The sequence below is a fragment of the Gopherus flavomarginatus genome, chromosome 8 (assembly GCF_025201925.1).
Source record: "Gopherus flavomarginatus isolate rGopFla2 chromosome 8, rGopFla2.mat.asm, whole genome shotgun sequence".
Classification (NCBI taxonomy): Eukaryota; Metazoa; Chordata; order Testudines; family Testudinidae; genus Gopherus; species Gopherus flavomarginatus.
Window position 1 is genome coordinate 99,499,665 of NC_066624.1, and position 23,065 is coordinate 99,522,729.

The following is a 23,065-nucleotide window of genomic DNA, read 5'->3' on the forward strand; positions in this document are numbered from 1 at the left end:
AGAGCTGAGGGTGAAGGGTGTGGCCAGGAGTTAGAATGAGGGAGGGGGCTCAGGGTTGGGGCAGGAAGTTTGGGTGTGGGCACTTACCTGTGCAGCTCCCATTTGATGCGAGGGGTGCAGGTGGGAATGTGGGGAGGGGGTGCAGGAGCTCCCATTTGGTGCTCAGGGTGGGAGTGGGGATGTGGGGGGCGCAAGAGTCAGGGAAAAGGGCTGGGGACATATGAGAGGGGTGCAGGTGTCAGGGCGGGGGGCGGGGCTGGGTATATGTGGGGGTGCCAGAGTCAGGGCTGGGGTTGTGGGGTGATGTTCAGGAGTCAAGCAGAGGGCTGGATGTGTATGACGGAGATACACCCCAGGCACCTGCCCTGAGCCCTGTGTGCGGGGGTGCGGGGCTCAGGGCAAGGGGTTGGGTGACTGCCCTCCTCAGAACCCCTAACCCCGTCCCTGCTCCTTGTCCAGTTGAGCTGGGAGTGTGTCTGCCTCCCCACGGAGCCAAACACTGTCCCGCGGGAGGGCGCAGCCCTGACCCCCAGAGTGCTGCGCGCGCGGCGTCAGGGCTCCAGGAGAGGGGGGAAGTGGAGGAGGGGCTGGCAGCTTGCTGTGCTCAGCCGGGCACTTGGGCCCGGGAGCGCAGACCCCGCGGCTTCCGTGCTCGGAGAGTGGGACCATTTGCCCACCCCATGCGCATGCCTATGCTTCTGCTCCCTGCCCCGCGTGGGTGGGGGGTGGGGGGGCGTGGCATAGGGCAGAGGAGAGCAGGCCGGACTGGGCAGGGCTTTTAATGGCACGCTGGCGTCCCGGCAGGCAGCAATGTGCCATTAAAAATCGGCTTGCATGCCATCTTTGGCACATATGCCATAGGTTGCCGACCCCTGCTGTAGAACATACCTGTTTTAACCTAAAGCTTTGATACATATGTGTGACACCCAGTGCCTCGAATATGTAGGGTTAAGATACCTTCATCCATCCTTTTTCTGAGGCTACAAATGCTTCCATTGACTTCATTGGAGCCAGGATTTCACCCTTTGTTTATAAATCTCAGAGCAGGACAAAACTGAAAGTCCTGTAGATTTCTGAGACATTATCCCCCAAAATTGTCCCAAAATGATCACATTTTTGAAGAGATATGGCCTATCATTTTTCAGCACCTAAATACATTATTACCACAGCAGACTGCCTTTTTTTTTTGTAATCTTAAGAAAATGCATTTTGTTTTAATGCCAATTACAATGTATATGACTAGACAAGGTACAAGACAGATTAGAATCTGTGTGCATATTCTGTGCGAGTGTGTTGTGTATGCATCCTAAGGGATTACTTGTCTGTCCCTCTGTGTACACAGAGGTGTTCATTATTAAGTCAGCAGTTACCACACTCTCATTCATTTTTAATCTCAGGAAGTGGGAAATATTAACCAGCAGCTGATGCACTGTGGTATGCTACTGCCTTTGTGTGTCACATCAGTTTATATATCCAGATGCTTATGTGGCTCCCGTCTCTGCATCATTTAAGAACTTTTCAGTGTTAACTGCTGTGTATGTGTGTACAGCATGTGTCTATATATGTATAATGTGTGTGTTTATGAGGTGATAAGCCACGTGATAAATTTCTTTACTACCTCTGTATTTTGGTAGATTGTATTACGGTATTTATTTTGCACCTCTGAGTGCCTCCCCTGCACTAACACTGATTTATCATAGAGGATTGTTTCTCATATTCCAACCCCGTCCTTAGAAGCTTACAAATAGCTGGTCTTTTTTTCCCTTCAAGCACCTGCCTCCAAAAAAAGTTTCTCCTTTTTTCTCCTGAACGTGGAATCTAATCCAACATCTGGGACTGGAAACATTTAGTCCTGGGCAACTGACATTAAGATCCAGTGTCACGCTAACCAGCATTAGAGACAGAGGGCCTGATTTTTCCACTACACTACACCTTGTGATGTCATTTACACCTGTGCCAGGAGAGAGCCAAGTGCATAGAAATCACTGCCATTCTGATTTAGTAACATTCTACACCTACTGTGCACTGGTATAAATGACTTCACAAGGGGCAAGGCAGTGGAGAATCAGATTCGAAAGCTCCAACTCGTTAGACAACTATGAGTCATGGTTTTCCAGTAACATATACAACATCTGATATAGCCCTGATGGTTTGTGAAATATTTCACCTTAAAATTGTGGCACCTTGTTGTAGACAACAGGTATTTGAGATAAATATGATGGAAAAAATAAACCCAACTATACATACAATATGGTGGTGGCTCATTTAGCTACAACTAATCAGGAAAGAGATCTTGGAGTCATCGTGGATAATTCTCTGAAGACGTCCACGCAGTGTGCAGCATCAGTCAAAAAAGCAAACAAGATGCTAGGAATCATTAAAAAAGGGATAGAGAATAAGATGGAGAATATCTTATTGCCCTTTATATAAATCCATGGTCTGCCCACATCTTGAATACTGCATATAGATGTGGACTCCTCATCTCAAAAAAGATATACTGGCATTAGAAAAGGTTCAGAGAAGGGCAACTAATATGATTAAGGGTTTGAAATGGGTCTCAATTGAGGAGTGATTAGAGTCTAGGACTTTTCAGCTTGGAAAAGAGGAGACTAAGGGGGGATATGATAGAGGTATATAAAATCATGAGTGATGTGGAGAAAGTGAATAAGGAAAAGTTATTTACTTGTTCCCATAATATAAGAACTAGGGGCCACCAAATGAAATTAATGGGCAGCAAGTTTAAAACAAAGAAAAGGAAGTTCTTCTTCACACAGCACACAGTCAAACTGTGAACTCCTTACCTGAGGAGGTTGTGAAGGCTAGGACTACAATGGGGTTTAAAAGAGAACTAGATAAAATCATGGAGGTTAAGTCCATTAATGACTATTAGCCAGGATGGGTAAGGAATGATGTCCCTAGCCGCTGTTTGTCAGAGGGTGGAGTTGGATGGCAAGAGAGAGATCACTTGATCATTGCCTGTCAGGTTCACTCCCTCTGGGGCACCTGTCATTGGCCACTGTCGGTAGACAGGATACTGGGCTGGATGGACCTTTGGTCTGACCCAGTATGGCCATTCTTATGTTCTTATGAAGAGTTAGGATTTTATAAAATGGTCTGAATGACTTAAACTTTTTATCACCCCACAGCAAACATGTGCTAACTAACACAACTTCACTGTGTAGGCAAAGCAAAAAACAGTATTGGAACTTGACGCGCTAAGGGAAGCAAGCACATTGGCCTAATAGCTGAACAGACGAGTCTGATTCTCCTTTGCAGTGTCCCCCTTATAGTAGATGATAGGTTTGTTTGATGATAATGGAGTGTAAAGAGAAGACTTATATTCACAATAGTGAAGGAGATCCTGTTTGTGCCTGCGTCATTGAGGAAATTGTTCTGGAACAGCTGCTCATCCATGTGGAAGCAGCAAACTCTTGGATTGTTGCCAAGGTCAGAGAGACCTGGGTTGCTCTGTTCTCTGAAAAAGTTCTGGTCGTTTGTTTTAAAGAAGCAGGTGTATGTCACCGGCCAACATGCCCTTTAACTATCTTCCTCCCATTTTGGTCACACCTCTTGCCTAACAGATGTGTTTCCCGAGACATGCCCTGTATTCCAAGAAGAGATCATATAAATTTTAGTGTGAATGGGAGTGATGCACGGCACTTTTTCTGTTCAAATTATAATCATAAAGCTAAAGAAAACTCAGGGGATTTACTTTGCAGGGATTTCTGTTTGCAGGGATTTATGTCAGTGTTTACTGAGCCAATCCATGTAAGTTCACACTCCCCCTCAATTTTGACTTCCCAGCAGCTCTCAATTTCAAAGTGCAACTCAGCTGAAATCAACAAGTTTCAGGTAATTTCTCCGTTAATTTCACTAATTTCAGTGTAAAATTGTACGTTGGCCCAAATTCTCTTATGAAATTCATGAAACTTAGTGAAGCTTTGAGAGAATGTGGTCTGAATGTGAAGTTTTATTCCGAAGCCAGGTGGGTTCTGAGTCCTAATAATAGGTCACGGTAAAATGGTTAATGTTATCACACAACAGAGCCTATGCCCAGGTCCTGGAACACACTGTGAATAATATTGTACACGAATGTTGTTTAGAAATAAAAACAAGGCAAGTAATACATTTAGGTGGAAGAGTGGAGGAAGGAAGAATAACACAGTGCCATTGTAGAGTGTGCTTCTGAAGCCTCATTTGAAAGATGCTGTGTGATTCCACATGAGAAGAAAGAAGTTGGCAAAGCGCAAAGGCATGGTGCAAAGCAACTGAAATTATTCAAGGCAGAAAAAATGTACTAGAGTTGGCCTCTATACCTTAGAAGAAGAAAAGAGAGTAAACTACAGAGATTTAATTAATGTGTAAATAAAAGGTCCCGCAGGAACAGGAAAAAACTCGATCTCTGCCAAAAAATGTCACTGTGCAGTAATTAATTAAAGAAGGAGTCATGGCCTGAGAGTGAGCCTATAAGCAGTTGAGGCAGAATTTCCTGAAACAAGACATCACTTTATACTTGGAGGAAGAGGGGGAAATAGATAGAATTGTCAACCTGCTCATGATAGAATTGGGCATGGTTTTGGAGAGAGATGGAAGTGGAGAATGTGTTGTTAAGCCACACTTTTAATCTACAATTCATGCATCAGGGCAGTATTATTACATTATAATATCAAAAAAGCAATGACACAATGAGGGCTACAAATACACCTCTACCCCGATATAACGCTGTCCTCGGGAGCCAAAAAATCTTACTGTGTTATAAGTGAAACCACGTTATATCAAACTTGCTTTGATCCTCCGGAGTGTGCAGTCATCTGCCCCCCCCCCCTCGCCCCGCCCCAGAGCATTGCTTTATCACATTATATCCAAATTCGTGTTATATCAGGTCGCGTTATATCGGGGTAGAGGTTTATCATTAAAATAGAGATAGATGCACTTTACAGACAGCACAATGTTTTAAAACTTCATGAGGCAGCTGCTAGCCACTGGACTGAACCTACTAGTCAATGGGCAGTGCAGAAGACTTGGGGGAGAGGAGCACCAGCAAGGAAGGTCCATGGTCCATAGTTGGTGAGAACTTGTGGAACTCCTTGCCTGAGGAGGTTGTGAAGGCTAGGACTATAACAGCATTTAAAAGAGAACTGGATAAATTCATGGTGGTTAAGTCCATAAATGGCTGTTAGCTAGGATGGGTAAGGAATGGTGTCTCTAGCCTCTGTTTGTCAGAGTATGGAGATGGATGGCAGGAGAGAGATCGCTTGATCATTGCCTGTTAGGTTCACTGCCTCTGGGGCACCTGGCATTGGCCACTGTGAATAAACAGATACTGGGCTGGATGGACCTTTGGTCTGACCCGATACAGCCGTTCTTATGTAAGATCAGTCCTGCACCTGTTACCTGCTGAGAGTTTGGGAGGATGCTGGGAATCTTCCCAGGTACTTCGCACAGGGTTGCCATCTTATAATGGCCTCTGGCTAATATGTGTCTGATCAATTTGAAGCCTCCCTCCCATTGTGATTGTGGGAAGAAGAGAAAGAGTGCACACTCGTACCCTCCATTACACATCCTGCACTCTTCTGTTTTGTTGGGTGGTGTCTGTTTCACCAAATCTCCACCAGTCTCCTGGCTGCCTGCTAAGTGTGTGTGTGTGTGTGTGTGTGTGTGTGTGTGTGTGTGGGTTGGGGTGGCTCTGCTACTTAACCACACCTCCTGGCCTTACGTTATAAAGTACTCCTCCATTTTGAATGGATCTGGCCATGGCATTTGGGGGCAGGCCTTTGAAAGTCAATGTAGTTACTTTGGATTTACACCTGTGTAACTAGAGCAGAATTTGGCCTATTGTGCTGGAAGTAGGGGTGTCCCACACTACTCTGGCTTTGTGTTTTGTTACAAACTTGAGACACAGCCCTGGCTTAGTAAACCATTCAAGCAAACCTGGCACCAATATATGGCTGCGCATTAAAACAAACTGAAATTTGGCTTTTTCAGTTAAATTTCACTTTGAATTTTGGACTTTTGCTTAGAAACTTGAAATAAAATTCATTGCGTTCAAACTCCTTAAGGAAATATGAGCATGCATCTCTGACTCTAAATATTTATTGATTTTAAGAAAAATGGGAGTAACATCTGGTGTTCTACCAATCTCTGTTGTTTAATTTCCCTAAAAATTACATTCATTTTTTTTGTATTTGTTCAATACTCACTAGAGGTGTTTTTATTACAGAGAACAGACTTTAACAGCTCCCAGGACACGTCCCCCTTTGGAGCTGATTTCTGTCTGTTATGCAATACCACTTGAAGTTGTTTTGATAACAACGATGAGAGAGAAGAAATAATGTATGCTAAAGTAATTTAGTGAGGTTTGAAATCAAGGCAGCGAAGAAAACATTTTCTAGCAGTAAATCATTCACCTGTCTAACATTCTTTAAAAATTGTTATCCAAATGACTGTAACAGTTTAAGGGTCAAGTCTGAGGTTAAGAGACTGTTTGCATGGTGCATATTTTGATGATAAAACACGATATTTTTATTGAACTGGCAGCGTTACAGTCAACAGCATCTGTTGTACAGGAGTTTGATTTCTTTCTGCAAGAAGATTGCTGCTCCATATGAGCAACTGGCAGATGTTTTAATGTAAAAGGTTCTAAAGGAAGTGGAGTTAAGTGTGTTTCAGTTAGTTGAAGAGTAGTTAGAACCTGCTGTGTATTTGGAAGTACTAAAAATGTTTCTTTTTAAATGTAGTTCAGAGCGGGAGCATGTATTTTTATGTGATTATTTCCAAACACACGACGGCCATTGCTTGTTAGATCCCGCCAGCTACAAGCGGATCCCAATTTGGGGAGGGCTTCAAATGGATGAAATGTTTTACACAGTTTATTGCATTAAGCAACATTCACTGAATTCTATATAGCAACTGAATTACTGGTCACTTAAATTACAAGTTATAGTCTTTTCAATTTATCCAGTAATTTTTTTCTAACAATTGTTCAAGTGAAAAACCCAACGAATGATTCATGTCGCAATATGTACATGGGACAATTTTAATTATTTACCCTCATTATTGTGATGTGGGTCAAGTTCCATTAGCAAAATTGACTGTGTGTATTAAATGTATTAGATATTATATAGGTCTATATAAACTATTAATTTTTCCTTGCTGAAATACAACCATTTCTGGGGTGAAACTTGGCAGTTGTGTACAGCCTACAGTGGCTTAGGATAGAAATTGAAAAATATGTTATACAAATGAAACCACATAGACAATTTACATTTTTCCCATCTAATTATCCAAATGGGAATTCTGATACATGCCTCTCTGAACTGGTCACCACTTCATATTTTTGATTAACTAAAATAAAGCCATTGCAGATGGCAATAATTCCCCCAAATTTATTGCTTCTTAATGCTGACCATGTTGCTTTTGTTCCATTTCTACTTAAACAGATGCAAGATAAAGAGTTCAATATGTGATCTTTAAGGAAAAGAAATGCCAGGATTTGTTAGGCTCAAACTAAATAAAGGGGAAAGATGGATTATCTCTTTTCCTTTATTCTTCATCAGGATTTGTCCTTAGGAAAGAGAATGCGCAGCAGGTGAGGTCCCCAGTAAGTCAGGTATGGAAAAGGGAGGAGGCTAGGGGATACAAGAGCACTTTTTCTGTTAGTGTCTTGCCCATTGTACGGGCCACATATTTTTGTCCTGTGATCGTCTCAGAAGCTGCTTTATCAAATTCTTATTTGTCTGGCTAAATCTTCCAAGTTAATCACATTTCAGAGCTATATCTCTCTGGTGTACCCCTAATGTCAAAATCGATGGATGATAAATTATTTAATTTGAGAACCTGAGCCAAATTCAAAAGGGGGATGTAAATGGTACATGCCAGTCAGCTGGTGTAATTTACATGCAGAGAGGTCAAAAGGAAAACCAGACAGCAAGATGGTATAAGGTGTGCAGAGACTGGGTTAGTTAAGACTGCGTTGGTTGCTGTATGTGCTATAACCTCATCTCTGTACCTTTTGGGGGGTTGGCAGGCGCTTGGATGCATTTACCAATGTGTAACTTGCATCACCATTCGTATCACTTTCTATTGCAGGTGGTCCATTGACAGCCGTCATGTGTTTCTCTCAGGTGTTTAGCAAGAATATCTTAGCAGGGTCAGATCTGGTTACTACTTAGACAGGAAATCTCAGAAGAGATATCCAACTTGCTCTAAAAAGTGGGATTGGTGATTAGATGACGCTGCTGCTGTTGGTGCCATCTTCCAAATGAAACATGAAAACAAGATCCAGACCATTTTCGGTGATCAGAGATCTTGCTGAACCTTTCTTAACTTTAGGTGTCCTGGCCAATTCCAACTTAGGTAATTACCTTTCTGCCTATCTAAATTCCCTCCCTCATTTGCTGCTGGATGCAGTATTGTTAGACTCCTTTTCTAAAATGCTGGGTAGTGTTAAGCAGGGTATAATTGGAGGCTTTACTTGGGAGCTTTCTAGAACCTGCAGTCCCAGTTTCCTTAGATCTCTGGAAGAGGAAAATTCATTCAGGTGAGTGATGTATAGGAATTTGAACTGTTTAATTTCATTGTTACAAGTTTCTAACCTGGTGATGTTTGTCAGCACAATTTATGTGAGCTTCATTGTGTTTAAAAAAAAAAAATAAAAAATCTTTTTTTCTTTTTTCTAACTAGGACCGGCGGAGGTTCCCATGATGTCACCCAATGGATCCATTCCCCCTATACATGTGCCTCCAGGTTATATCTCACAGGTATGTTTCTTCAGCAACAGAAATCTAATTTTGATTTTTAAGGTGTACATTTGCATATGAGGGCAATAGCCCCGATTCTCAAAAGTCTGGCAAGGATGTTATTCACTTTCTGTTGGAAAGTGTAGTTATGCTGGCAAATGTATAATGCATTTTCACCCCAGAGGTGACTACCATTTCTGCAATAGGTAAAGCAATGCTCTTCTTCCTCCTTTACAATTGTGTATATATATAAAATAGTAAAATACCATCTTTACCTATATTCTAGTAATAAAAGCTACACATACACACTGAGTAGAGAATAAACTCCTCAAAATATCTGCTATCCAACAAGTTTCAGTTAATCAGTTAGGTAGTGTACGAGCCAAGAGAGATGGTGGGGAGAAGAACCCAGTGCATTTATACTGCCTGCAAAAGGCACTATTTCTCCTCATTGTCATCACAGCAGGAAATAATGCGGAATAACCACACATATTGGTTTTTAAAAGGCTGTGAATTGTCTCCAATTTTTTAATTTATGAAAAGACAAAAAAAAAAAAAGGCAAATGTGATAAGAAAAATGTCCTCTTTTAGGATATTATCTGCCTGGTCTCTTAAAAACAGTAATTGTTATTCCATATAAGACATCCACATAAGATTATTAAAAATCTGTTTTCTTTGCGTCTTCTGCAAACTCGTGTGAGTTTTCAAGTAAAGAGGTTGGACAAAGTAACCTGACTCTGGTTGTGATACAATAAACCTGATCCTCTGGCCATTTCAATGACTCCTAGGACTTTGTTAGGTAAAAGTCCCACTGAAGTGTACACATACATTTAATTTTTAAATTATCTGAAATTTTAAATAACCAAAGAAAATCTGTAATTCTTTTAATATCAAACCTTTTTGTATTTTTAATAGGAATAGACTGGATTCTGTCTTTTTTTCCTCCAGTAAACAATGTGTGGGTTGAGTTTAAATGGAATCTATAATAGCCATATGTATTTGAAAGACCTCATGAAAGGCTTGATTGTAGGCTGGTCTAATGGCCTAGCAGATAGTGCAATATGCTTTTCTATGGCAGAGTTCTAGCTTCCTCCCAATTCCTTAGGCCTTCTGGGGCCAGTGGTGCTGGAGATGGGTTTTAGGGAACTCTATGAATCATTCTCTATGAGGCCACCAGGTTTGATGGAGGTTCTGATGCAAGCACCAATGCTGTAAAGCAGGGGTTGCCAATCTGAGCCTGAGAAGGAGTCAGAATTTACCAATGTGCATTGCCAAAGAGCCACAGTAACACATGAGCAGCCCCCGCACCCAGTTCTCTCCCTCCCTGCCCCCAGTGTCTGCCACCTGCCAGCAGCACCGCCGAGCAGCACCTAACCCTCCATCCCTGCACCTCCTGCACACCGCGATCAGCTATTTTGTGGTATGCAAGAGGCTTGGGGATGGGGAGGAGGAGCAAGGGCACAGCAGACTCAGGAAGGGGTGGGGTCTTTGGGGGAAGGAGTGGAGTGGGGCTGGGGGTTGGGGGCTGGGGCAAAGCCAGGGTTGAGCAGTGAGCACCCTGTTGCATATTGGAAAGTTGGTGCCTGTAGCTCCATCACCAGAGTTGGCACCTGTGTATGGAGCCGCATATTAACCTCTGAAGAGCTGTATGTGGCTCCGGAGCCAGAGGTTGGCCACCCCTGCTGTAAAGGCTTAAATAAGTGCTGACCCCTGTGTGGGCGAGAGTGTGTTGGTGCGTATGAATCCAGGTGCAAGATCATAACCTTTGAGAATGCATCTGTTCTTTGTTATGCAGGCTCTCCGTTAGGGGATCTTATTAAATTCTGGCTGCTCTTGAATGTTCAGGTAGCAGCTGTGGCTAAGAGCCATTGATTTTGTTTTCTTTTCTGCACCCTGAGAAATGACCTTGCTTTATGCAACTGAACCCTAGTCACCTTGAGGTTATCTCATAGAGTATGCATAAAAGTGATGATACTCCTTAAAGCCATTCATGAGCTGAAGCTTATGCTGAATATTGCTGGCCACTGAGCGTCATACAGAGAATACATTACACTGACACTCCGTAGTCCACTCTGGCTTCTGATTGGCTTCCAAGTGGAATGAAAAGGGGTAATTGATTTGAGACCTGACTACTTCTTTTCCATTGTAATGCTGTTGTAGTTGAGATCAGTCCTTTGTTTTCAGTGGGTAGGAGCTGGAGGTAGGCCTTTTTCCATGAGGGAGTTTTGACTCCGGACCTTGCCTGTCCTTTTCATTTGGTCCAACAGAGCCCAAAGTTGTTAATATTTAGGGCAGAATTCATCATTTTTCTAAGGGCGTTGTTTGGAGATGTCAGTGAGTAGATGTGGGTATTTATATTATTTTTTTGGCATGTTAAAAATATATATAAATATTTAATTTATTTCTTTCTTAGTGCATTTTAAGTGTTCTAAAAATACCTTGGGCCATTGTGAAAGGTACTTTACAGAAATCTATGGGGAATCTTTTCAGACCCAAATGGGAATCGGGTACCTCAGTGCCAGTAATAATCCACAGATTGTACTTGTTTCTGAACCCATTGCCACGTCTTCAACTCACAAGCATTTCTGCAGACCACTAATAATAATCTACACCAAAGAAGCCTTTTAAGTACCTTCTAAAAGATATTTTATTTCTAAGAAAAGCAGCTGGAAATGCATATTGCAAAGTTTTAGGGGAAGCTATATACTAATTTTTACAAGACTCTGAATGTCCTTTCTGTCGTGTGGAAAATGAATATTTTGCCTTACAGATGACTTCATGCTAAATAATAGTTGAAAGAACACAGCAGTCAAATTGGTTAGTTGATGATGATGATGTACTAGCCGTGTGTGTGTTGTTCGCTCTTGCCTTTGCTCTGTTGTGTTGGTATTTAATAGGGTTTATTGCGTGATAATTTGAATTGTGTTCTGTCTCTTTTGGCAGAACGTGGGCAAGGATGTAAAGCAAATAAGCGGGACTCCAAGATGTTAATAAAAAATACATTTTATTTTGGTTTTGTCTGCCCTCAAAGTGTACATCTCAGACTCAGGCAGAAAGCAAATAACCCTGTGGAGAAATAACCGTGTCTATTAAGAGAGAGCCATGAAAACTTTTTTCCATTTTGTTATGCCAGACTTTTGGAACTGAGTGTGTTATTAGTCTTGAACATTACATTTGCCATCCAGTGACTGCAACCCAGGTTTAAAATGATGCTTCATTACCTCTGCAGCATTGCAAAAACATTCAGTAAAAGGGAGCTGGCAGGATGTCTCTCTGTGCCCTGCAAGACCAAGTCTTTTGGCAGTGAACAGTAAAACAGTTGGAGTGTATTTCTAGACTTCAAGAACTACATGAGTAGTCTTGATTAGGAAGAGGAGTTTGTCTCTGTTACAAAAGTCAAGAGAATGTTCACGTTGTAAGGTCTTAAGTGGGGGAGGAAGAAATCCAGGAAAATAATGGAAGGAAACAGGCACCAACAGCTCTCATCACCCATGTTTGATGGTTGTTTTTTTTTTTTTTTTTTTAGCAAGACACATTATAGCCAGTCACTTTGTACTATAGGACATCAACCAGGTTCCTTTTCTTCTCAGCTAGCCAACTTCTTTGTGATGGAGAAGCTGTTGGGTAATGAAAGTCAGGGGATGTAGGTTCTACTCCTGGTTTCCACTGATGCTTGCTGTGTGACACACTGCCTCCATTACCCCCCTCTGTAATATTACAATGACATTTATCCACCTTTGTAAAGCACTTCAGGATCTAAAGATGAAAAACACTGTCGAAGTGCACACAATATTATTTTTCTCACAGGAAGTGCTATCTTCCCCTTTTATGGTGTGGGTGTGTGTGTGTGTGTGGCTCATCCCTATCATGTCTCTGTTTCAGCCTCTTGCTTTATTAATCCTTACTCAGTTTCTTCACAACTTTCTGCTTTCTCCACATAAATATCCTAAGGAGGTCAACAATGACTGACAAGCTGGTCTCTGTATAGAACCTAATATTCAGACTAAGTGTACTGTAGTTTGTGTTAAATTTAATTCATAAAAGATGCAAAGAAATATATGCAATTCTGATTGAGGCAGTAAAGCAACAAGAGGGATAGAAAAGGAAACATTAGAGTAGGATAAGATTATGTTTGACTCTTTTTGTATTAAAGGGTTGAGGTAATTATAATCAAGTTACTTTGCTGATGTGTTGCTAATTTTTATGGATTGCACGTTTTTAATTTTGTTTGTGTCCCCTTCCCTTTGAGAGCCTATCATAGACAGCAGCAACTGATATGGGCGTTTTAATTAACCTCACAAGCTTAAACTTAAATAATCCCTTATAGCAGGGATCAAATGGAACTGATAGCATAGCATGTGCTTAAGTGCTTTCCAGATAGGGATCCTTTCCTGAATCAGAGCCATGGTCAATTGCCTGAAATTTCCTGTCTTTGCTAGTTTAAATGCAATGTTGTTAATATTTCTTGAACCAGTTGGCAGAAGATGTAATAAATTCTGTCACTTTTAATTCAAGTGGAAAGAGTTGCTCACAGTTAATATAGCTGCTGGAATCTGTTAATTGTCTAGAATATTTTTATGGCTTTGTTATGTCTTCATAGTCTTCAAGAAAAAACACACACACATACACACACACAGAGAATCATAGAAGATTAGGGTTGGAAGAGACCTCAGGGGGTCATCTAGTCCAACGCCAGCTCAAAGCAGGACCAACCCCAACTAAATCATCCCACCCAGGGCTTTTTCAAGTCAGGCCTTTAAAACTTGTAAGGATAGAGATTCCATTACCTCCCTAGGTAACCCATTCCAGGGCTTCACCACCCACCTAATGAAATAGTTTTTCCTAATATCCAACCTAAACCACCTCCACTGCAACTTGAGACCATTGCTCCTTGTTCTGTCATCTGCCACCACTGAGAACAGCCAAGCTCCATCCTCTTTGGAACCCCCCTTCAGGTAGTTGAAGGCTGTTATCAAATCCCCCCTTACTCTTCTCTTCTGCAGACTAAATAAGCCCTGTTCTTTCAGTCTCCCCTCATAAGTCATGTGCTCCAGACCCCTAATCATTTTTGTTGCCTTCTGCTGGACTTGCTCCAATTTCTCCACATCCTTTCTGTTCAAAACTGGACACAATACTCCAGATGTAGCCTCATCCGTGCCAAATAGAGGTGAATAATCTTCCCTCAATCTGCTGGCAGTGCTCTTACTAATACAGCCCAATATGCCATCAGCATTCTTGGCAACAAGGACACACTGATGACGCACAAAAGTGGGCAAATTCAGTCCATACGCATGTTTAGTATAAACATAGAGAAGCATCATTAATATGAATCAGTCTTCAGGCCAGTCTGAAATGTTCCATGAGAGGAGGGAACGAAGGGATCAGGGGAATATGTGCTAACAGACACAGACTGTCTCCCCCAACATGCCCCTTCCAATCCTCTCAAAGAAATGTACCTTTCTTCTGCTCCATCCATGAAGAGCTTGTACACTACAGTTCTCCTCTCATCTGTAGCTTTTTGGGTGTATTTCTGACATTTGGTTCAATAAATCACATAGTTTTATTTGCAGGATCTTCATTAAATGCTTGGTTTGTGTCATCATATTAAGACATTGGTAATGTCTCAAAACATTGCATAGGAACGGTGTGTGCAAGCCAAATTAACAATTTTTGGGTGTCCATCTGTGGGAACTTCTCCCCTCAAGGGTAAACGTGGTATAGCTTCTTCCAGTTTGGAAAGCAAAATAGGCTTGGTATACCTGTGTCCACACTAGTATAGCTATATCAGTTTAAAAAAAAAATCACATGCCTAATTGAAATAGAATCATAGAAATGTAGCGCTGGAAGGGACCACAGCAGGTCCTGTAGTCCAACACTCTGCTCTCCCACCCCTCCACTTGGAGGTGTGATTAAGTATAACTAGATCATGTTTGACAGGTTTTTCTCTAACTTGTTCTTAAAAATCTTCAATGACAGGCATTCCATGACTTCCTTATTTTGGCCCAAGATCCTCCTTGTTAATATTAATTTAGTTAAGCACCTGGTCACAATTAACTTACTGAAGCAAAAAAGGCATTAAATAGTTCAGCCTTCTCTGTGTCATCCATTATTTGCTCTTGTTCCCTCTTAAGTAATAGACCTACATTTTCCTTGGTCTTTTCCTTATTTCTAATTAATCTATAGAACCCCTTATTATTGCATTTTATGTCCCTTGGGAGTTGTAACTTATTTTGTGCCTTAACCTTTCTGATCTTTGTCCCTCCATGCTTGTGCAATTCTTTTGTACTCTTGTGACACACAGTGTGCATACAGTCACAGATTTTTTTAAGTCCCAAAGGGGGCCATTATAATCATCTAGTGTGAACTTCTGAATAATACAAGCCATACATTTTCACCCAGTAATTTCTGCATGAAGCCCGTAACTTTTGATGGAGCTACATGTATGTTCTAGAAAGACATCCAATCTTGATTTAAAAATTTCAAGTAATGGAAAATATATCACATCCCTAGGTGTGTTGTTCCAACAGGTAGTTACTGTCACTAAAAAGAAAAGAAAAAAGTGCACCTTATTTTCAGTTGAATTGTCTAGCTTCAGCTTCAAGCCATTGGATCTTTTATGTTTTTGCCTGCTAGATTGAAGGGTCCTCTAGTAACAACTCTTCTGTTTATGAACGAGCACACTGTGATTGAGTCACCTTTTAACTTTCTCTTTGATAAGCCAAACAGATTAATTTTGTTAACTCTCTGTGTAAGGTAAATTTGCCAGGTTGCAAATATCCTTGCAGTAAATGTTGTAGAGTCATCCTTCTTAGTTCATGCATATCAACCCCATATACAGAAATCATTACAGCACTTAAGAAATAATTAATCATGTCATTGAAGCCAATGTGCATATTCCTACTGTCTACTAGCTAAACTAGACATCTAGATGTAATAGTGAGTGTTTTTAAGTGATGGATGCCAAGAATCTGGCATTGAAATTGTCAGGACTGGTGTGAGCTTGGATAAAGACTTTTTTGCTAAATCAGAATGAATAAATAAAAATGTTAAGGCACCCAGTGTCTTGGAAACAAGCTCATTACTCAGTACTGTTTCCTGGCTAAAAATAGATATACGAACTGATTTGCAAATGGGTTTGTAAAGTGCCCAAAATAACAATTAAAAACCAGACTATTTAACCCCCATCATAAAGTATTGCACAATCAGCACCTTCTTGATGTGCATCAGAAATTAACCACGTTGGTGTATCAATTATTGTTCCAGTTACGCTTTCTGAAGTATCATTTATTTTGTGGTGTGTAAGTTAAAGTATACTTTGAATGAAGATGTAAAACAAGTTCTGTACAACTAAGATTCAGTCCTTTGTATGGACATAATACAATATATGTGAGGTATATTAAATTCCTTTAAAAAACTTTGTGCAATATCTGTACTTAACGTAGGTTTCAGCTACTTTCTCATTTTTTTTTCTGTAGGAGAACATGAAAGTTTATAGAATTAACTTCTTTGAATTTTGTTAATTGGTTAAGATATTTAGTTTAATGGGGGCAAAAGCAGTGATGAGCATACAGAGCAGTTATGTTTTCAGAACAGATTAACAACCACAATTTGATGGAATTGACATTGTCACAGTGACTTAATGATGACATCAATGTGTATTCCACAATAGGTGTACGTGTTCGCCACGTGCACTGGTGCCGGAAGTTTTTCCCCTAGCAGTACCCGTACGGGAGCACCCCGAGTGACCCCTGGAGTGTCGCCTCCATGGTGCAGTATAAGGGGCGTTGCGTGCTCCGCCCATGCTCAGTTCCTTCTCGCCACCAGTGAAGGTGCAGCGGAACTGCCCTGCCCAGCTTGTCTGCAGCTTTCCCCAGGAACTCTTGTTCAGTTGTTGTAGTTAAAGTAGTTAGATTAGTGTTAGTTTAGTCTAGTGTGCTCGGGTCGGGGCATGTCCTGTGCCCCAGGCTTTAAGTCGCGCAACACTTGTAGGCGGCCGATGCCAGTGAGTGACCCGCACACAGACTGTTTATGCTGTCTGAGAGAAGCCTGTCTCAACGATCGCTGGAAGGTTTGCAGATCTTTCAAGCCTTGGACCAAGAAAGAAGTGGACATTTGGCTCTGAGCCATTCTGATGGAGTCAGCATTGACCCCGACTCCAGTGCGCCGCTCCGAGTCAACACCAGGCTCCACGGCTCAGTGCGTGGCAATCCCTCAGTGCCTTCTACCAGTTGGCACTGCTCCCCAGCAGCGGCGTACGCCAAGAAGGCTAAGAAGAGGTCTTCGCTGCTGTGGCACCGGAGCAAGACTAGGGGAGAGACTAGACCCACGTTGGGCAGTCCTTGGTCTCCATTGGCCTCCAGACCTCTGACTCAGGTCAAGCAGAGTAGCCCAGCCCATTCGGAGCAGGCTTCCTCAGATGTCCGGATGCCCTCCACACCAGAGGCCCTGCAAGCGGCCTGGGACATTATATCCCTGCTGGTACCAGGGGAACCACCACCATTGGCTCCCCAGTCCAGAGACAAGCCAAAGCTTGGATCTCTGCAGTCGCCTCCTGCTTGGTTCTGTTCGCGGTTGAGGGAATGTTCCCGATGCCGTTCACCGCTCAGGGACCGTCCCATGCGTAGTCCACATTGGTCACTATCAACCCTCATCAGGTTGTCTGGCTGGGTTCCAACTGACAGGATTTCCAGGCTCCGCTCCGCCTCGAGGAGCGGGCCTTATCGAGACCACGATAGATGGCACCAGAGGTCCTCTGGGAGGAAACTGTAACCTGTCATGATACGGGCGTCAACGCATTTCCCTTTCGTTGTTTTGCTCCAGGACTCCGCCACGGCATAGCACTGCTCCTGCAATCCTGGTCGTCGATTGCTGGCACCTGACCATTGTGGATCTGCCCGCCAGAACCGCTCGAGGAGCACCTGCTACTGGTGGTACCGTTCTTCCACGTGGAGATCACGGTCTTGTGGTCAGCACCGTTCCCGATGCCACTGCTCCTCCCAGTCCAGGGACAGTGGCAGGTCGTACGCCAACCCGGCATCCCTTCGTAATTGTCAATAGATGGTACAGGCCAGTGAGGCTGAACAGCGTGCTCCACCGGTGCCACAGCAGGTACAGTGGCACTGGGCTCTATGGCTGGCACTGTGGTACCAATGGGCCCCATGTCACTGTAAGACTTCATTACCCACTTGCCAACGCACATGTATACAGGAAGACTTACAGGTAAAACAGACATCTGCAGACAATTGTCCTGGTTGATGGGAGCCATCAAGATTCCAAACCACCATTAATGGCCCACACTTTGCATAATTACAATAGGCCTTCAGAGTTATATTTCATATTTCTAGTTTCAGATGCGAGATTGGTACATTTATACAAATAGGATGACCAACTTAGTAGAGTATAAGTTTTGTAATGATAACTTACAAGAGACCTTTTGCATGAAGCATATTTCACTTACATTATATTCAAACTCATTAGTATATTTTCATAAAATCATATGAAGTGCAAAATCACAATGGGCTCTGACCTTTTACCTGGAACGGACTAAGCTGTTCAGGAAGTCTTCGCAGCTGTTCATCTCCTCCGCTGAACGCATGAGGGGTCGGCCGTTCTCCACTCAGTGGCTCTCCAACCGGATCACCTTGTGCATCCGTACCTGTCATGACCTGGCGGGAATCCATCCACCATCGATTGTAAGGGCACACTCAACTAGAGCGCAAGCCTCATCGGCTGCCTTTTTAGCCCATGTCCCCATTTAGGACATTTGCAGGGCTGCCACATGGTCTTCAGTTCACCTCACATTATGTGATCATCTCCCAGACCAGGGAGGACGCTGGGTTCGGCAGGGCTGTGCTCCGTCCTGAGAATTTGTGAACTCCTACCCACCTCCAACAGATATAGCTTGGAATCACCTATTGTGGAATACACATGAGAAATTACTTGAAGAAGAAAAGACAGTTACCTTTTCCGTAACTGGTGTTCTTCGAAATGTGTTGCTCGTGTCTATTCTACATCCTGCCCTCCTTCCCCTCTGTCGGAGTTCTCTGGCAAGAAGGAACTGAGGATGGGGGGGAGCATGCAGAGCGCCTTATACGGTGCCATAGAGGCACCACTCCAGGGGTCACTAGGGGCGCTCCCCTTCAAGTACTGTTTGAGGAAAAATTTCCAGCACCAGTGCACATGGCGAGCACGCACACCTATTGTGATATAGGCATGAGCAACGCATCTTGAAGAACACCAGTTGTTTATATTCCAGTAGAACCTAAAGGTCACAGTCAGAGTTGGGACCCGTTGCAGTAGGCACTGAACACACACATAATAGAAAACAGTCTGTGCCCCAAGGAACGTACAGTCTAAAAGGCAAGACAGGCGAACAGGTATAGATGAACAAAAACATTTGCTGACTTCCTTTAAATAGCAAAATTTAACTTTCCCCATTCTCTGTGCTATTTATAGAAATGAATCAAAACTAGATGGGAATAAACCCTTTTTATTTGGCAGGTTTGGATGAAATGGGACCTGGATTTCATCTCCAAGAATGGTTTTGCAAAACTAAAATCAAAACGACCTGAAGTGTTAACTTCTGCTTAGTTACCTACTCTCTGACATATAATATATAGGGTTGTCATTTATTTATTAAGGGCATAATGTCATGAGTAGACATCTGACCTGCACCTGCAAAATTGACATGTTGCACCTGCAAATCCCACATTTGGCCACACAGAGGATCTTTTGCCCATGTAAACAGAGCATTGGTGTTTATGGGTTTGATTTGGAACAGCCACAAACACAATTGAGTTGCCAACATTTATGAATTTGGGAATAAACAAATGAAAGATACGTTCTGTTCACTCCTTGATGCAGTCAGTTATAAAACTAGCTGATCCCCTGACCTCTCAAATATGCTGATATCTCTTAGCTCCATCCAGTGGCAGAAATTCATCTGAAGGTCTTCAAAAGGGCCTTGAGCATTTTTTTTTTTCAGAATTCATCTTCTAGAAGACGGATCACAGTGTAATTTTCAGTTGTCATTACACCCAAATACACACACCACAATCTTTCTGTTTGGTCTATTTGTCGACCTATTTATATATCTCCTTCATCGAAAATATAAAATCTAATCTAACTTTGCAGATAAGAGCTTGTACTTGCCTGGTACATTCCAAGCCTTCTTTCAGGCTTGGCCTAATTAAAGCCAAATGATGAAAAGACGTGCTCTGTCTCATACTAGAATTTTTGGGGCTTTAAATGCCAGTCAGGAACATGAGATAAGTAGAGTCAACATTTCATTACAGACTCTTACACTACACACATAAGTATTTATTTTAAAATCTGAGCATTTGGACTTTTCTTTTTCCTCTCCTAACCCAAATTTCTCTTCAGTGTCTTGTCCAGAACTGATACGTGGCTGGTGAATAAGGGATGTCATGCAAGCTGAAGAGAGCAGAATATAAAAGATAGACAGTCTGAAATTACAACAATTAAAGTAATCTTATGATCTAAATGAATCCCTGAAGTCCCATTCAGTATCTGTCTGGAGTTTTATAAATCTCTGAAATCTAAGAACAACAGTTTTCAAATTGCTGACCTACACTGTACGGCTAAAGGTTAATGACCAGATATATCAAACTAAATGCTTTGTATTCTGATTTATATAGAGTAGCAACTACCAGTATTATAGTAGTCTTAGGGTATGTCTACACTATGAAATTAGATTGAATTTATAGAAGTCAATTTTTTAGAAATCAGTTTTATACAGTCGATTGTATGTGTCCCCACTTAAGGCCATTTAGACCATTAACTCGGCGGAGTGCGTCCACAGTAGTGAGGCTAGCGTCGACTTCTGGAGCATTGCACTGTGGGTAGCAATCCCACAGTTCCCGCAGTCTCCGCCACCCATTGGAATTCTGGGTTGAGCTCCCAATGCCTGATGGGGCAAAAACATTGTCGCTGGAGGTGATAGGTAAATGTCATCTCTCACACATACACCGTGAAAGCAACGGCAATAAATCATTTTTCGCCTTTTTTCCTGGGTTATTCGTGCAGACAACATACCACGGCAAGCATGGAGCCCGCTCAGCTCACCATCTCCGTATGTCCCCTGGGTGCTGCCAGACATGGTACTACATTGCTACACAGCAGCAGCTCATTGCCTTTTGGCAGCAGATGGTGCATTATGATAGGTAGCCCTCATCGTCATCTCCTGGGTGCTCTTTTAGCCGACCTTGGTGAGGTCGGTCAGGGGCGCCTAGGCAGACGTGTGCCCCTGGCTGGCCTCGGTGAGGTTGGCCAGGGGCGCCTGGACATAAATGGGATACAATGATGGCCAGCAGTCGTACTGCACCGTCTTCTGGCGAGCAGCCAGGAGACAATGGCTAGCAGTCGTACTGCACTGTCTGCTGCCAGCCTAAGGCGTATAAGAGAGATGGAGTGGATGAAAACAATGAAGAGACCAGATTTCTTTTGTATTCGTTTGCTCCCCACTCCCTCGTTCCCTCCATGAATAGTAGGGGGAGGGATAGCTCAGTGGTTTGAGCATTGGTCTGCTCAACCCAGGGTTGTGAGTTCAGTCCTTGAAGGGGGCCATTCTGTGTGACAGCCCTGTAAGCCATCCCTGTAATAAGCCATGTCAACAGTCACCCCTTCCTCCAGCAGAGCAACAGCAGACAATTGTTTCGCACCTTTTTTCAGCGCAGATGCCATAGCACGGCAAGCCTGGAGCCCGCTCAGATCACTGCCGCAATTATGGGCCCTGTAAACACCACACACATTTTCCTGCAGTAAACGCAGAACCAGAACCTGCAAAAGCAAAACCAGCTGAGGAGACGATGGCAGCACGGTGATGAGAGTGATGAGGACATGGACACAGACTTCTCTCAAAGTACAGGCCCCGGCAATGTGGACATTATGGTATTAATGGGGCAGGTTCATGCCGTGGAACGCCGATTCTGGGCCCGGGAAACAAGCACAAACTGGTGGGACCTCATAGTGTTGCATGTCTGGGACGATTCCCAGTGTCTCTGAAACTTTTGCATGCATAAGAGCACTTTCATGGAACTTTGTGACTTGCTTTGCCCTGCCCTGAAGTGCATGAACACCAAGATGAGAGCAGCCCTCACAGTTCACAAGCGAGTGGTGATAGCCCTGTGGAAACTTGCAGTGCCAGACAGCTACCGGTCAGTCGGGCATCAGTTTGGAGTGGGCAAATCTACTGTGGGGGCTGCTGTGATCCAAGTAGCCAATGCAATCAAAGAGCTGCTGATATCAAGGGTAGTGACTCTGGGAAATGTGCAGGTCATAGTGGATGGCTTTGCTGCAATGAGATTCCCTAACAGTGGTGGGGCAATAGATGGAACCCATATCCCTATCTTGGCGCCAGAGCACCAAGCCAGCTGGTACATAAACCGAAAGGGATACTTTTCAATGGTGCTGCAAGCACTGATGGATCACAAGGGACATTTCACCATGTGGGATGGCTGGGAAAGGTACATGACTCTCGCGTCTTCAGGAACTCTAGTCTGTTTTAAAAGCTACAGCAAGAGACTTTCTTCCCAGACCAGAAAATAACCATTGGGGATGTTGAAATGCCTATAGTTATCTTTGAAGACCCAGCCTACCCCTTAATGCCATGGCTCATGAAGCCGTACACAGGCAGCCTGGACAGTAGTCAGGAGCTGTTCAGCTATAGGCTGAGCAAGTGCAGAATGGTGATAGAATGTGCATCTGGACATTTAAAAGCATGCCAGGCTGGCCAAACAGGAAATGAAATTCAAAAGTTCGCGGGACTTTTTCTGTCTACCTGGCAGTGCATCAGAGTTGAGAGTGCTGTGCAGAGCGGTCACAATGGAGCACTCTGGGATAGCTCCCGGAGGCCAATACCATTGAATTGCGACCACACTACCCCAAATTCAACCCAGCAAGTTGAAAAAAGGGTTTCATCGTGTGGACAGGTGCAGGGTTAAATTGATCTAACGCTGTTAAATTCGACCTAAACTCGTAGTGTAGACCAGGGCTTAGTAATGCATAAGAAACTCAAATTCACACCCATGCTTTTGACTCTTAATTTTTTCTCCATAAAAATTTCATTTAAAGGTGGGGCGTCTCCTGTGGGTATTTGTTTGATTAATAATCTCTCTCACGTGAACAGCGTGAACCTGAATGAGTCTATCCTGAATGAACTGTGATAAGAACACCTGAGTACAAATAGTAGTACCTCCAGGACATTGTGTACTGTATGGATAGTCAATGGGTCAGCAGCCTTGGCTTCTTCCCTACATCTTTCCTTTAACTGTGTGGTAGGTGGCAGAACCTTGAGACTGGTTTATTGT

General features: G+C 43.0%; 2 protein-coding genes across 3 annotated transcripts in view; one reads left to right on the plus strand and one right to left on the minus strand.

Moving 5' to 3' along the window:
* The window catches only part of NCEH1 (neutral cholesterol ester hydrolase 1), an 824,131-nt gene that overhangs the window by 430,569 nt on the left and 370,497 nt on the right, over positions 1-23,065 (minus strand). The window lies entirely within an intron of this gene.
* The window catches only part of FNDC3B (fibronectin type III domain containing 3B), a 337,214-nt gene that overhangs the window by 116,154 nt on the left and 197,995 nt on the right, over positions 1-23,065 (plus strand). The window contains exon 3 of the mRNA XM_050965815.1: positions 8,683-8,759. Coding sequence (XP_050821772.1) covers positions 8,683-8,759 — 77 coding nt within the window. The remainder of the gene's footprint in view (positions 1-8,682; positions 8,760-23,065) is intronic.